Source organism: Condylura cristata, unplaced genomic scaffold, assembly GCF_000260355.1.
Source record: "Condylura cristata isolate star-nosed mole 26May11 unplaced genomic scaffold, ConCri1.0 scaffold00026, whole genome shotgun sequence".
Taxonomy (NCBI): domain Eukaryota; kingdom Metazoa; phylum Chordata; class Mammalia; order Eulipotyphla; family Talpidae; genus Condylura; species Condylura cristata.
The window spans coordinates 19,099,946-19,113,142 of NW_004567127.1; the positions used below are offsets into that span (position 1 = coordinate 19,099,946).

At 51.8% G+C, this 13,197-nt stretch overlaps 1 protein-coding gene across 3 annotated transcripts in view; it reads left to right on the forward strand.

The window, feature by feature from the left end:
* Positions 1-13,197, forward strand: part of BCAR3 (breast cancer anti-estrogen resistance 3) — a 104,850-nt gene that overhangs the window by 60,860 nt on the left and 30,793 nt on the right. The window contains exon 1 of one of the 3 annotated variants that reach the window (XM_004689767.2): positions 2,267-2,458. The exons of 1 other annotated variant lie outside the window; for it this stretch is intronic. In XM_004689767.2, the coding sequence (XP_004689824.1) occupies positions 2,375-2,458 (84 nt within the window). In that variant the 5' untranslated portion in view covers positions 2,267-2,374. Of the gene's footprint in view, positions 1-2,266; positions 2,459-3,791; positions 3,858-13,197 lie in introns of those variants that run through there. One more of the 3 variants, XM_012730157.1, reaches the window with a different exon arrangement.

Sequence of the window (13,197 nt, forward strand, 5' to 3'; positions counted from 1 at the left end):
TAGTCTCTCTCCTTGGCCGTTTCGGGGGGGAAAAATTGATTAAAGCCTTGGAGTGCTGCTTCAGAAATTATTTTTGGTGTGGAACAAAAAAAAAAGTGCTTAGGAAACAGTTACCTAATAAGATTAGCCATTCTTTACTCCTGACCCAGCCAGTTCTTGGGGCCTTCTGGAGAAGGTCTCAATAAACAAAGCCTCAGAGGATGAGGCTGTGGTTCATAGTGACCTGCCTGCCCTTTGTTTGGCTTTTACCGTGGCTCATTGATCCTGAGCCACTTGACTGTAAATTCCATGTAATTTACATGTCTGAATTATTTGTATGTTTTCTTTCTGGAAGGTGCTTCATACTTTCTAGGGGTAGGGTACTGGGAGTTAGGTCTCTGGTTGGCTCATCTCACAGAATTTCTGCTTGGGATTTGGAGAACAGCTTTCCTGGCTGGGGATAAAGCTTTTCTGGCCTCTTGTGGCATTTCTTAGCTTGACAGAGCTTACTTCCTGCTGAAGGGGAGGAGCGGTGACAGTGGGCCCCCTCTACCTGGTGGCTCTTGGCTGGTTGATGATTCAGCCCCACAGAACCCCGCCGGGTCTTGGGCGCTGGTTGCTCTTGTGAATGTGCCTTTTGAACTCCATCCACCAGAAGGAGGGCAGAGAAAATGCTTCTCCTGGATACAGCACATGGACCTTGGAGGACAGTGCTCACCCACTGGCTGGGACCTCTCCAAGGGCCCTTCCAGCTCAAAATCCCCAAAAGCTCAGAAAACCCAGGGAGGATCCCCGCCCCCCCCACCCCAGCCCCCCAGCAGAGCTGTTTGTTTTTTGATTGGATGCTCCGGGAAGCAAGTTTGCAGCTGGTTAACACTGGCACAGCCATCACTACTGGCAAATCACTACTGGCCCTTTGGTTTTTAATTAGCTTGGTTTCAGCTTCTCCAGTGGACTTGTAGGGCTGGGAGCAGCTGACTCCAGAACTATGGTGGAGGAGAGCGGAGGAATGGGCCCTTGCCTGCTGGTGGTAGAGCCTTGTGACCTCCTTATTCCCTGAGCCTCTGCCCCTTCCCTTGAACTTTGGGGCCTCCATCGTCCTCCCTCAAGTACAGGAGCAGCTCACCAGGCATTGAAGAGACAATTCGCTGTTTTTCAGCCCATGTTGACCCAGTGCAAAGAGTGAGGCTCAGAGGATTTGCCACTAATCCTGCTGGCTATTTCTCATACCGCCCCCATACCTCATCTGGTGGTGTTCCTCTCTGGGCTGAATGGGTTCTGTTTCTTCCTCATTACAAGTTTCTGCCTGTGTGAAGTTTTAGAAAGTTTCAGTACACATTCCACTTTTGTATTGCTGAAGCCATAGAAAGTTAGTATTTGGAGCAGTAGAAGAGGAAGAGCTACAGGCAGAAACCTAGATTTGATAAAAAGCAGAATTGTTGAGCATCCACACTCTAACTGGAAGGAAAGAGGAAAAGCAATTACTTTCCCCTAAAGGTGTTAGGATGCTCTTGCCAGGGCCAAAGCCTCCTGCTGCGGGAGACTGGCTTGGCTGGGAGAATGGCTTGGCTGTGTTGTTGGGCTGGAGGTTGGCGGGTGGCGCCAGGGTAGACAGAGTGGGCAGCTCAAGTGGGGGAGGGGCGTGGGGCAAACAGGTGGGTCAGAAGACACCACCAAGCTGGTCCCCTGTTCTCCTAACAGACTGCTTGGCCGAGGTGGGGAGGGCTTGGGGAGGGTTTGGAGTGCTCAGAGTGTTTGCCGACACACTCACTAATTAAAAACCAAAAGGCAATATTGATTTGCCAGTAGTGATGGCTGCAGACTTGCTGCCCAGGAGCATCCTAATCAAAAACAAACAGCTCTGCTGGGGGGCTGGGGTGGGGGAGGGGCGGGGATCCTCCCTGGGTTTTCTGGGGCTCCTAGGATTGTCGCCAGTCATCCCCTGGTCACCTTAGGGGCCGTGCCATCAGGTGGTATGAGTGTGCTTCCCTCATTCTCAGGTGCTGGGGTGACGAACCCACAGCTCTTCTTAGGAGCCACCAGCCTGATGCCTGTGTCAGGGGACAGAAAGGCTGACTGAGGGGGCTAGTCATTCCTGCCTGCTCTCTAAGTTGAGGGGACAACTAACGCACGAAGCTTCTTCTAAGAGAGGCTAGAATTTCATCAGAAAGCAAGTCTGGTCACATGAGAATTTCTGGCACCAAGCGCATGGCAGGCTGGACATTAGCCTGCCAGAACTGAGCGAGCCAGCGTATTGGCTTCAGCAGGGAGAAGTCCCAGCCCGGCCTGGGGAGGGAGCCGCCTCAGTCCGGCCCAGCGCTGCAGGCAGGAGCAGAGAGCAGCCTGGCTCTTTCAGCCCTAGAGAAGAGGGGTGTCATCCTGTCCTGGGACAGAGATGCCCAAGGAGTGCAGTGCCTTCCACGCCCTGTCGGCAGCTCTGTGCTGCTTTTACCACCGCAAGTCTTTCCTTGGACTCAAGGTAGGTGCAGTTCAGAGATAATGCACATCTAAAATTCTGTCGGGGGCCTTGAAAGCGCTTGTTTTCTAAGAGGCACTAGAAAAAGTTTGCATCCGGCTCACTACAGACACAGGTGCTTGTTTTGATGGGGCATCAGACACTTGCTGCCTGCGGTCGGGGTCAGCCTCACAGCTCCTGGTCTGTGTTCCCAGCTGGAGTGCTGTGGCTAGGGACACTTTGTCCCCTTGGGCTGCGCTTTTATAGCCAAGTAAGACGGAGCTGTTTTCTCCTCTCTCCCGCTTTGTCCTTATCACTCATCCCTTGCTCCTGAGGAGTGTGAGGATCTGGACCCTCCCTTCGCTGGCCTCTATGTCAGTGACCTATAGAGTGGACAGCTACTCCTAAGCATCTCCTTTGAAGTTGCCGCCAGGTTCCCAAGTATTTCAGGACTTTTTCTCTGCTGCTCCCATTTTTTAACCTTCGCACCAAAGGTTTAGCGTAACGTGTCAATAGGCTGTGTATTTTGATGAAAATAATCAGAACTTCATGGGATCGATTTAAGGCAGGCCTGTGTTCTCTGTTGCCTGCCTGTCACAGCACCAAAAATTCAGGTTAATAGGGGCTCTCACTGGTCTGAGCTTTGTCTCAGCAAAACCCTGGTGGCCCAGCATACCTGTGGACCTCATTTATCCATGGGAAACAAGAGTCTGAAAGCTCTCAAGGAATTCTTCCCCTCCGGACAGCAGAGCTGTCTCCTGAGGGACGGGCTTCCTCAGTGCTGCTGAAACAGCTGCAGCAGATTCTCATGGCCTGCTCTTCTCCACACTGCTTACAAAAGAAAAAGTCAGGGAAATTGCATGTAATAGGGAGAAAGACCCCTCTCTAGAAAAACATACACAGGATGAGAAGTTGGTCTGTTGTGATTTTCCTGCCCTACTGGAGAAAGCTTAGAGCAACTTTCTGACCATTCAGCAGAGACTGTGTCTGTCTGTCGGGGCATTTGGGAGAGTTAGGAGCGCTCCCTCTCCGACTTAAGAGCCCCCTGCTCTCCTGGAGCTCCTTGGGGTAATATGAGGACCATGTGGTCTCTGGCCTAAATATGGATCGTTCCAGTGAGGGCAGATGAAGTCATGCCATTAGCAGTGTTTTGAAGCTGTCAAAGATAGACAGGGCGGTCCCCCAGGGATGGTGCACTTTAGGGATTGGCAGTGGGCTTTCACTCTAAAAGAAGACCTTCTGTAAGCCAACTAATGCTAATTCAGAAGAGTGCAACTCAGCGTTTGGTTTGGTATGTGAGCGATAGCCCATAAATATCTGGGTCTGTGAGGAGATCCGTTTGGAAGACCCTGTCGCTCCACAGTCATCCCTCTCCCACCCCCAGACCAGCCCCGAGATGGGACTTGCAGGGTCGTGTGAGCCGGTGAGTGTGAGCCGGTGAGTGTGAGCCGGTGAGTGTGAGCCGGTGAGTGTGAGCCGGTGAGTGTGAGCCGGTGAGTGTGAGCTGACCTCCCCTCTGCCTCTGCGGGGTGGCTCTGGGTGGGTGGAATCCCTTTTCCCCACCCCGCCTCCTGCCCCAGCGTGTCCAGTCTTCATCCCACAGAGGAACTGAGCTCCTCATTCACCAGAAAGGGAGGCCTGCAGCCTGCCTGATGTAGGTTCCACCCCCCAACCCCCATTCTCTCTCAAGACCAGTCTGCCTGTCTTGTTTGCTCAGTTACCTGGGAGGGGAAGTCTCCTCCTCTGACACACCCACCCCCCACGTTGCCCCAGTGATAACACTGCATTGCTTTATTGGCTCCCACTTTAATCAGGAGCTTCAGGTTTTGCCTCTCATAATTAGTTTCCATTGCAATTAGTTTCAAAATTAAATTGGAATTGATTGCCTGATAGCAAAAGAGGAAATAAACCTCTAGTTCTTGACCATGGATGCTGCTTCCCTTGGCATGAATTTCTCATACCAAAAATAACACTGCAGTCTCCATGGTAACTTTCCATTTGGTCTAATCCATATCATCTCTGGAGAAAGTGGAATGTTATTAATAGCATTTGTTGTATGGGAAGAAAACTAAAAATACAAAAAAGTTCCTTCATTACATGGGGGACCAATCACACTGGCGCTTTCAGGGAATAAGATCTTATTTGCAGAGATTTTGCAGCATTTAGAATGTAGTGAGGGGGTCCATGTGGGCTTGTCCACAAAGGAATTAAATGGGAGGTGGAAAATAGAGAAGAGGATCACGGAGGGGTCCCTGGAGGTGAAGACACCCCAGAAGGGTTCGCATAGCCGGTCATTTCACGAAACACCACTTCAGCTAGTGGAAGACAGACAGGATGTTTTGTTTTGGCCAATGGAAAACAGTTTACAGTTTCCAGATTCATGAGACCCGTGGGGAGTAGATTTGCATTCAGAAGTCCCTGGCCGTCGAGGGTGATGGCCCCTCCTCACCTGGGCACCCTGTTCGTTAGGGCAGGGCGCAGGTGACAGCCGAGGCATGGTCTGCCTCACGCAGCTTGAGTGAAAAGTGTCATTTTATTATGTTTGCAAAAGCCTTTCCAGGGTCCGAGGTCCTCCGTAAGTTGTCCCATTGCAATCTTGAAACGAGCTCTAAGAGGCAGGCAGGGCAGTAGTGCACGCCTTGCACAGATAGGAAACAGAGAGGCAAGCGGCCCCAAGCCATGTAGTGGGAAACCAGGAGAAGTCAGTGTTCTGGCCTCGAGCCCAGAGTCTGTTCTGCAGTAACACATCCAGACAGTTGGAACCTGAAACAGCATGACTTTGTGTATGTTAACAGTTAAGCTCGCAGTTCAGTTGGGAACACATGGGGTGAACTTCAGCTCACAGGTGAGGTTGCAGGGAGGACTCAGGGCTGGCTTTTGTTGAACAGGTAACCCTTTTAAAGCAGTTTTCCTTAATCATGTAGCATTGGGGTGGGAAAAGGACAGGATGGTGTGCGGAAGGCATTCCAGGCCCAGGGTGGGGGCAGGGATGGGTTGGGGAAACGGACCCAGTACCCTCGACGGAGACCGAAAGAATCAGTAGACATTATCTGCAAAGGAGGGACGTGGGGTTCAGGTAGAGGAAGGATCACGCATGGAAGCATAGAGAGCGCAGACACGGGCAGGGAAGCACCATCCTGGGAAGGGGTTGGAGGGCAGGACCACCTTCACGCCTTGGTGAGCCCCATGCAGAGCTGGCAGTGAGAGCAAGCCTCACCGCTGCGGCCCTGGTGTCTGATGTGCCTGGTGCGGGCAGTTGAAACTGGCTGCCTGAGCAGACTGCTGCTGAGGAAGATCAGTGAGTCAGGCGACTTCAGGGCCACCTCAGAGACAGGAATTAAACCTTCCAAGTGCAGGATGGCGCCTTTCTGAAAGCCTGACGGAGACCGGAGCGTGGCGTGTGTGGATGAAGAAATCGGCACGTCTTGGCGCTCAGCATCCTTGTGCCTAGGGCTCTTGCAAGCAAGAAGTCGTGGCTCGAAGCCTCTACACTCTTCTTCTTAGCTTGGAGTATAAGACACAGGCTCTGTAGTGGGAGGAGCTTACATTGTGCTGTTGCTGGAGTGTTTGCTGTGCTTGAAATCCCTTTCCAGGCCCCTGGAAATAGTTGCAGCCTGTGGTGTCCCCTCGGCCTGCTCTGGGGCCTGGACCTGGAACCTGTCGGACGAATGTCCTCCTGTGGGTGCTGGCGCCCCCTGCCTGGGTCCACGATGTATGTGTCAGGGCAATGCACCTGTGTGCAGGACGGGAAACCCGCTGCCAAACCTCTTTCCAGGTGCCCCAGCCCCTCCTGGTGGTGGCTGGCTCCCAGTTACCTCTCCTGCCTGCGAAACAAGAGCCCACTGCAGCGTTTTTTGTTTTGTTTGTTCGTTTTCAAAAGCCCTAAATGCATTCATTGGCCACTGCTTGCTGCAGGGATCTGGTTTCAGCATCAGTGGAAGGGATGTGCGTGGGGGGGCTTGGGGGGCTGTGTCCCAACGCCCCCTTCCCCACAGACCCCAGAGCTTGGATCCTAGCCTAGGGCATGTTTTTGTTGGAGAGATGTGGATGGGAAGCAGAGACCCAGACTGGGGTCCTGGGAAAATTCTGTTAACGGGTTCAGCACCTCCAAGACTGCAGGGAGATGGGCTGGTGCCAGCCTGCGGAGGGCTCTGGGGAGCTGGGGCACTCGGGGGCCTTCTGCACCACCACGTGCAGGGGTGGCCGTTTGGAGGACCAGGCCTCCGTGGCTCGGGGGTGGTCAGAGGCCCATGCCCGGTTTGGATGTCCCCAGTACAGCAGAGGAGTCCTGGTCAGGAAGGGCGGGGAGGAGGGGACACTGGCGTCTCCACCCTTGTCCAGCCTCCTGTGCGTGTCCACAGCCCTGGGAACGACTGTGTTATCTGGCCTAGAAATGTCACGGCTTGTTTTTCTGCCTCACGAAAGAGCTGTGATCAGTCTTTTAATTTGCATGGAGAACACTCTACCCGGCAGCTCCTCTAATATGTGTGTACATTGCAACAGCAGATGGGTACAGCCTAGGTCCTAGATTCTTAGTGAGGTGGGATTTGAGGCATCAGTGAGTCAGCCTCCCACTCAGATTTGCTGTCTCTAGCGACCCCCCACCCCCAGCTCATGGGTTGGGGCCCTACATAGGGGTGCTGGGTGACAGAAGCCAAGTTCCTGCCCCGAAGGAGCAATTGTGTGTCAGGTGAGAGACCTGGGCATGCAGGTGCGTTCTCCGAGGTACCTGGCGGTGCAGAGGCTGGGGGGCCTCCGCAGTATGTCGTGAGGCCCCAGGAAAAGCCGAGTACCCACGGAGCGGGCAGCTCCGTGGAGGTGGTAAGACGTGGCAGCCCCTGCAGGAACAGCAGGTAAAGAGCTGTGGGGGGAGAAGACATCAGGCTGAGGCTGAGGAGTGGAACACGAGGCCAGAGCTGCCTGGTGCTGGGGCCAGCGGAGCGTCAGTGGACAGCTTGAACAGGGAGTTGAATGAGGGCTTGGGGGTTGGCCCCTTGGTGTGTCGCTGGAGCTCGAGGACCACCACCAGCACCCTGGATGCCTCCATCAGCTCGTGTCATTGCTCTTTCCTCCTGTCACCTTCTCTTCAGCCATCTGTTTAAGTGCTCATGGTGAGATCTTGTCTGTTACTGCACAGCAGATTAAGAGCAGCAGGTGTGATGTTTTCTGTCCCCACCCCGCCCCCACAAACTGCAGCCACAACCGTACCCATTTCCATGGTCCTTGCTTCCTTCCTCCCGCCTCTGAGAAGGAGCTGTCCCTCTCCCTGACCAGGCTGGCCTGGCCTCCTGTGGCCATCACCACCCCGTCCCTCAAGACTCCTGCGTCTGTCTCTGCTAGCAACCCTTTGCTCTTAGCACATAAACACAGTCTTTCCCACCCTACCAGTAAGCCTCACTAACATGTCTTCTTCCTGGTCCGACCTCCTCCACCTAAAAACCGGTCGCCATAGTCTCTGCCTCCTCACGTCCACCTGCCGTTCTGCCTGCCCTCCGAACCCCACCGGAGACCTGCCCTTGCCAAGCCCAGTGGCCGTGGTCCATTTCTGATTTTATTGGCACTCTGCTGTGCTTGGCACCACTGGCCACTGTTGGCCATTTCTTCCTGGAAGTCTGCTCTGTCAGCCTCGAGGACACGGCGCTCCACTTCTCTCCTGGAACCTTCCTGACCTGTCCTGCATATCTCTGCCTGCTGCCCTTTTCTCCTGTCTCTACCGTAGCCAGGCCTGGACTAACTCAGACCTCATCAGTAGCTCTCCCTGGAGTTTGTGCTAGCTTCCTCTCTGTCATCCTGCCTGAAATCTGCAGAGGACACATTTCATCAGCTTTGTGTTTCCAGAGACGGGGGATGTATTGTGCTTGCGGCATTCTGTTCCACACTGGCACAGTGAATTGCTGGACGGTTCCTTCTCGTATTGATTTAAAACCCGTGTACCCGTGAGCACTACAGTGTGCACGTTCTCCTGCAGTTAAAGGAGCGTAACAACAGTTTAGGCGCACGTATTTTTTCTTCCATGTGGGGAGCATGCTTGTGTGGTGTATTTTGAGGCCAAATTGGTTGGTATGAGTAGACGCCTAGAAATACCACAGGAAGGGTTCTGGGAGTTGAACTGAGCACACTTGACCCCTCGTTTTAGCACAGTTACAGCCCAAGTCTTCAGATATTTCAGCATAATCCTCACGTTGGTCTTAGGTCCTTTTTTTAATGCCTTTTCTTTTCAATACAGACTAAACATTCCCACTTTATGCACTTTGAGACTTGAATTCCAGTGGCAAGCAGTCCCTGACAGTGTAAGCCAGTGTAACATTCGGGCTCTTGGTTATTTTCTCTTTTTCATTAGAAATATTCCTGCTACAGATTTAATGCTCAGACTGACCATGAGATCAGGCTTCTGTCGGGTGTACAGTCCTTCTGAATTCGTTGCTGCCTCCCTGTTTCTGTATGTCTCAATCCTTACGGGACTGGTTGGTTGGTTTTAAGGCCTGGGAGCTATGCCAGGCGCTCTGAGCTCCTTTGGGACAATCTACCTTCCAGAGTGACATATGAATTGTGTACTGAAGTGGTGCTTTGCCAGGCCCCATCTTGAGACGAATCGGTTAGTTTTACTGAGATTCTCCTATACAGTTCGGCCTGACATATGATGCCCTTTGTCCCAGAGCAGACTTCTGAGACCGTTGTTAGTCATGGTACTATTTTGGAGAAAGAGAATTTGGAAAGTCATTTATTCCACACCCCATGCTGGAAGGCTTTCTGATTCTGGATTTTCCTCTGTGTGTTTGGTCTCTCTTGTTTTCCCTTCCAGTCATATCTCCTAGTGCCTTTTGAACACCGATGCAGCTTTTTTATTCAGAAGCACCTCGTTCCTCAGGGTGAATTAAAAAAGGGGTAGTAGTTGAAATAAGTTACTTTTGATTTTCTGACTTCTTCACTGAATAGCAACCAGGGCATCTATTTTGGTGAACGGCTGCATTCCGAATCACTCACAAGTTGAACTAAGATGTTAAACTAACAAGATTGAATTACCAGTGGGGAGGGTTTCTGGTTTGGATCTCTGCACATTCTGAACTTCGGTCAGCTGACATTCAAACCCTTATTTTGGGGTCTGCCTGCGCCAGGACATTCTCTGTTTTCTCATTCTCCATAGATGTTAACAAAGCACTATTATTACTAAATGGAATCTCGCTGCCAGACCCGGCAATTAATATTTCACTTGCCCTGTCTCCTTCAGCCTGCCTTCTAGCCCAGTGAGAGAGCAGTATTATCAGAAGTCACTTGAGGTCGTGGCAATGGGGTGGGGGGTGTCATAGGTCAAGCTTGTGCTTGGCCCATATATGGAGCCCTGCGTTTCACCAGCCCAATAAACAATTAAATGCAGCCAGAGACTTCAGCCTTCGGCAAAGCATGGCATACCTGCATGCTCTCTGGGAGGAATCCAGTCAATAGCAGCCTTATGGGGGTGTTTTGGGTGCCTGCGGGCTGCTCCAGGGAGTCCTCATCCAAATTTGATCTAGAGGGGAAGGTGTCTGCCACCGCTTCAAGCAGGGTGAGATGTTAACAACTATTGTGGAGCTTCAGTTCTCTGTTACCAGGGGAAGGCGAGGCCCCCTTGGAGCTGAGCACGGCGTGAGCCCATGGGTAAACCTTGCTTTCTCCAGCGGGTAAGAAACAAGACAGTTTTGCAAACCCAGTGGGGCCAGGCAGGTGGGGGAGGAGACTAGGGTGTAGCCGTGCATGGGGCAGTGTCCCACACCTGTGGGTAACATTCCTGAAGGAGAGAGGCCACGACTGTCAGGGCTGGGGCTACTGCATTCTGTCAAACTTGCAATTCCTCCTGCAGTTTTTAGACCGAGAGCAGTCTCCTTCCGTGAAAAATAATTTTCAGTCCCTTGGTGCTTCATCAAAATAAAACTGAGTTGCAACAGCAATAGCTTCCTGATCCAGCAGGATGGGAAGGTGTAGAGGAAACCTTGCCTGGGAAAATGATTGGGGATTAAAAGCAACAGGAGTTTAACATCAAAGGGAGCTGGGGGTCCTGATCAGAATGATTCTGATGTAATTAGTCTGGCGTGGAGGATTAAATTACTGCTGCCTGCTTCGTGGAGAAGCAGCTACAGGCTCTGGTCTGCACAAATTAAAGTTAGTCTTTTCATTTACACACACAGAGCATAATTTTAATAGGGATTTCTCAGAACCTTGGTAGGCAAGAAAAATTCATAGATACCCTCTTCATATTTCCTATTGATGGTTTCAGAGCCTCTTTTCATAAGCATCTGATGAGCATTTCGATGAGTAAAATGAAGCCTTGGATTTGGGCTGGGGGGGGTTGGTGGCATTTTCCCGTCTGCATTAGGTGTGGTGTCATCATCTGTCTGTGACATGAAAGATGACAAATAGAAGGAAAACGAGGCCTCTTCATCTCCTAGCAAGTTGCAAATCAGTTTTTAATGGCACAGGAGTAAGAATCTGGTGTAAAGTGTGATAAGTTACACAGATTTAATTACAAAATGGCATCAAAACCCATCTGTGGAATCTGTGCTGAAGATGAGATTCTTTCTAGGATTTGGAAAAGAGATTTCTAGCGTCTGGGTACTTCAGCATTACCATCACATTGCTGGAAGTCTTTCAGAATGTAGAAACGTAGTAGGATTGCTATGAAATCTGTTAGAGTCCTTTCTCAGAAGGCGCCAGAAGCCTTGCTGACCTCAGGTGGGATTGAGAAACTCAGCAAAACAACCTGTTGTGACTTGTACCTTTACTTCTTGGCGGGACTGCAGCCTCCGTCTGGTCATGGCGTCTTTCTCCTCCCCGGCTTCTCCCCTTAGAGCTTGGAGGAGGAGGCTGAGTGGCGGGCAGGGGACACTACAGGGTCCCTGGGCTTAGCTGAAGGCACCTTGCGCACCCATCAAGCTCTTGCATTTAAATCGACCCCTGATGCTGCTGCAGAACTTGGCAGATTATGAAGCTGAGCTCCGAGCTGCTTTCCTGGAAGGGGCAGGCTCAGAGGCCAGGGGCCCTAGTGAGCTAGAAGCCCTTGTCAGAAGCTCGGCAGGCGAAGGCCAAGCCCCCAGGACAGTTGGGGCCTCCGCCTAGGCCCTCCAGGCCTTGGAGTGAACTGGGCCCTGTGCACAGCCCTCAGATTGCCCCGGGCAACTCTGATAATATGCAAATCGCGACTGGCACCTCCTTGGCTGTAGGGTGGCTGTGCTGTGGCTTCTGGGCCAAAGGCCAGCCTTGTGCGTCCCCACTGACTGCGCCCACATGAAGTACCCACTTGCCCTTATGCTGCCTTTTGCTTTTTCTGCCAATCGAGGTCTATGAAATTTGAACTTGATGTTTTTCCTCTGGATTTTTGATCGCAAAAGTAAGTGTTTACTGCAGTGAAGGCGTTGACGTAAGACACTACACTCGATAGCCTAGCACTCCCACCAAAGTTGGGTTATTTCGTCTTTCTTCAGTTATTTTTGGGTTATAATAAAATATTTTTAGGCACATACAAAGCCAGCAAGTATCATAAACCATGAACCAGGGAACCCAGGTCCTGTTCCATTGTAAGGCTTTGGGGTTCCCATAAGTGACATCCCTTTTCCTTCCTTTCTGACTCAGAGTGAAAAATTTGAGGGTTTTCCTGAGAGCTTCGGTGTTTGAAGTGCTGTAGGAGCTGGACTTACTTTTATTTTTCAACGTGTGGCAGAGTAATTGGGATTTATTCATTCTGTGAGCTGGAGATCAAATTAAAGCGGGTTTTCAATGCCAAAATTACCAGTTGGTTCTCTGAAGTCCTTGATATACTTTGGAATTCGCTTACAAGCCTGTTCATCCCTCAAAGTCCAGCACAAGGCAGGGACTCAAGGGGCGGAGATTCTGAAATCTGCCCAGAATCCCCCTGGTCTGCGGTTCCCTTGCAAGGTGATCCTAGATGCAGCTCCCTTAGCAGGACTTGGGGTCCGTCCTGGTTTGGGGAAGGCACCTTTCCAGGGAGGGGAGGGGCAGTGTCTTTGTAGGCCTGTGATGCCTCGGGCTTCACGTTCTCCCTCCATAGGTGGATTTGAGGCGCCAGCTTGCTTTTGGCTACCTGGTGGCAATTCATGGCAGAGGCCCTGAGGCTTCCCACCCTGCGCTCATCAGGTGACAGGGGTCTGGCTCAGAAACTAGACCAGCTTTCCACGAGAGTCCAGAACACCAGTCGGGCTTATTATTATTATTATTATTTTGCTTGCAATCATAATTTCTGGATGAGATTTCTAGAAAAATGTAACCCGTGGAATTGCTTAGCACAGCTTGAGGAGAAGCCTGGAGTGCTTTGACCTTTCTGTCATCTGAATAAACCTGTCCAGGGCAGAAGAAAGGAAGTGTTCATGTTCATCTAAGAGCCCTGTAGCGTGGGGGAGGGGGCCTGAGCCCCAACCTGGGTACAACCGCTGGGGCTCGCTCCCTCCCTCTCCATCCTCTCTCCCCACTTCCTGCCACCCCTCCGCCTTTTCCCATATCCACATTCCAAGCATGTAAGTTTCCAGTCCTGATCACAGAATGAAGCACTAGAGAATCACTGCAATTTTAAAAATTCAACAAGAAACAGGTGATGAAGCATCTAAGGCCCTGAAGGACTCGTGACCTCTGGGCCAGGGCCCCTCAGCCTGTGTTGAACAGGAGCCGGGCCTGCCCTTTCGGGCTCCATCCGCCATCTTGTGCCGTGGCGGAGGGTGGGGAGGGGAAGGTGTGTGCTTGTAATCAGCGAGATGGGAAGATGTGTGCACGGGGTGGGG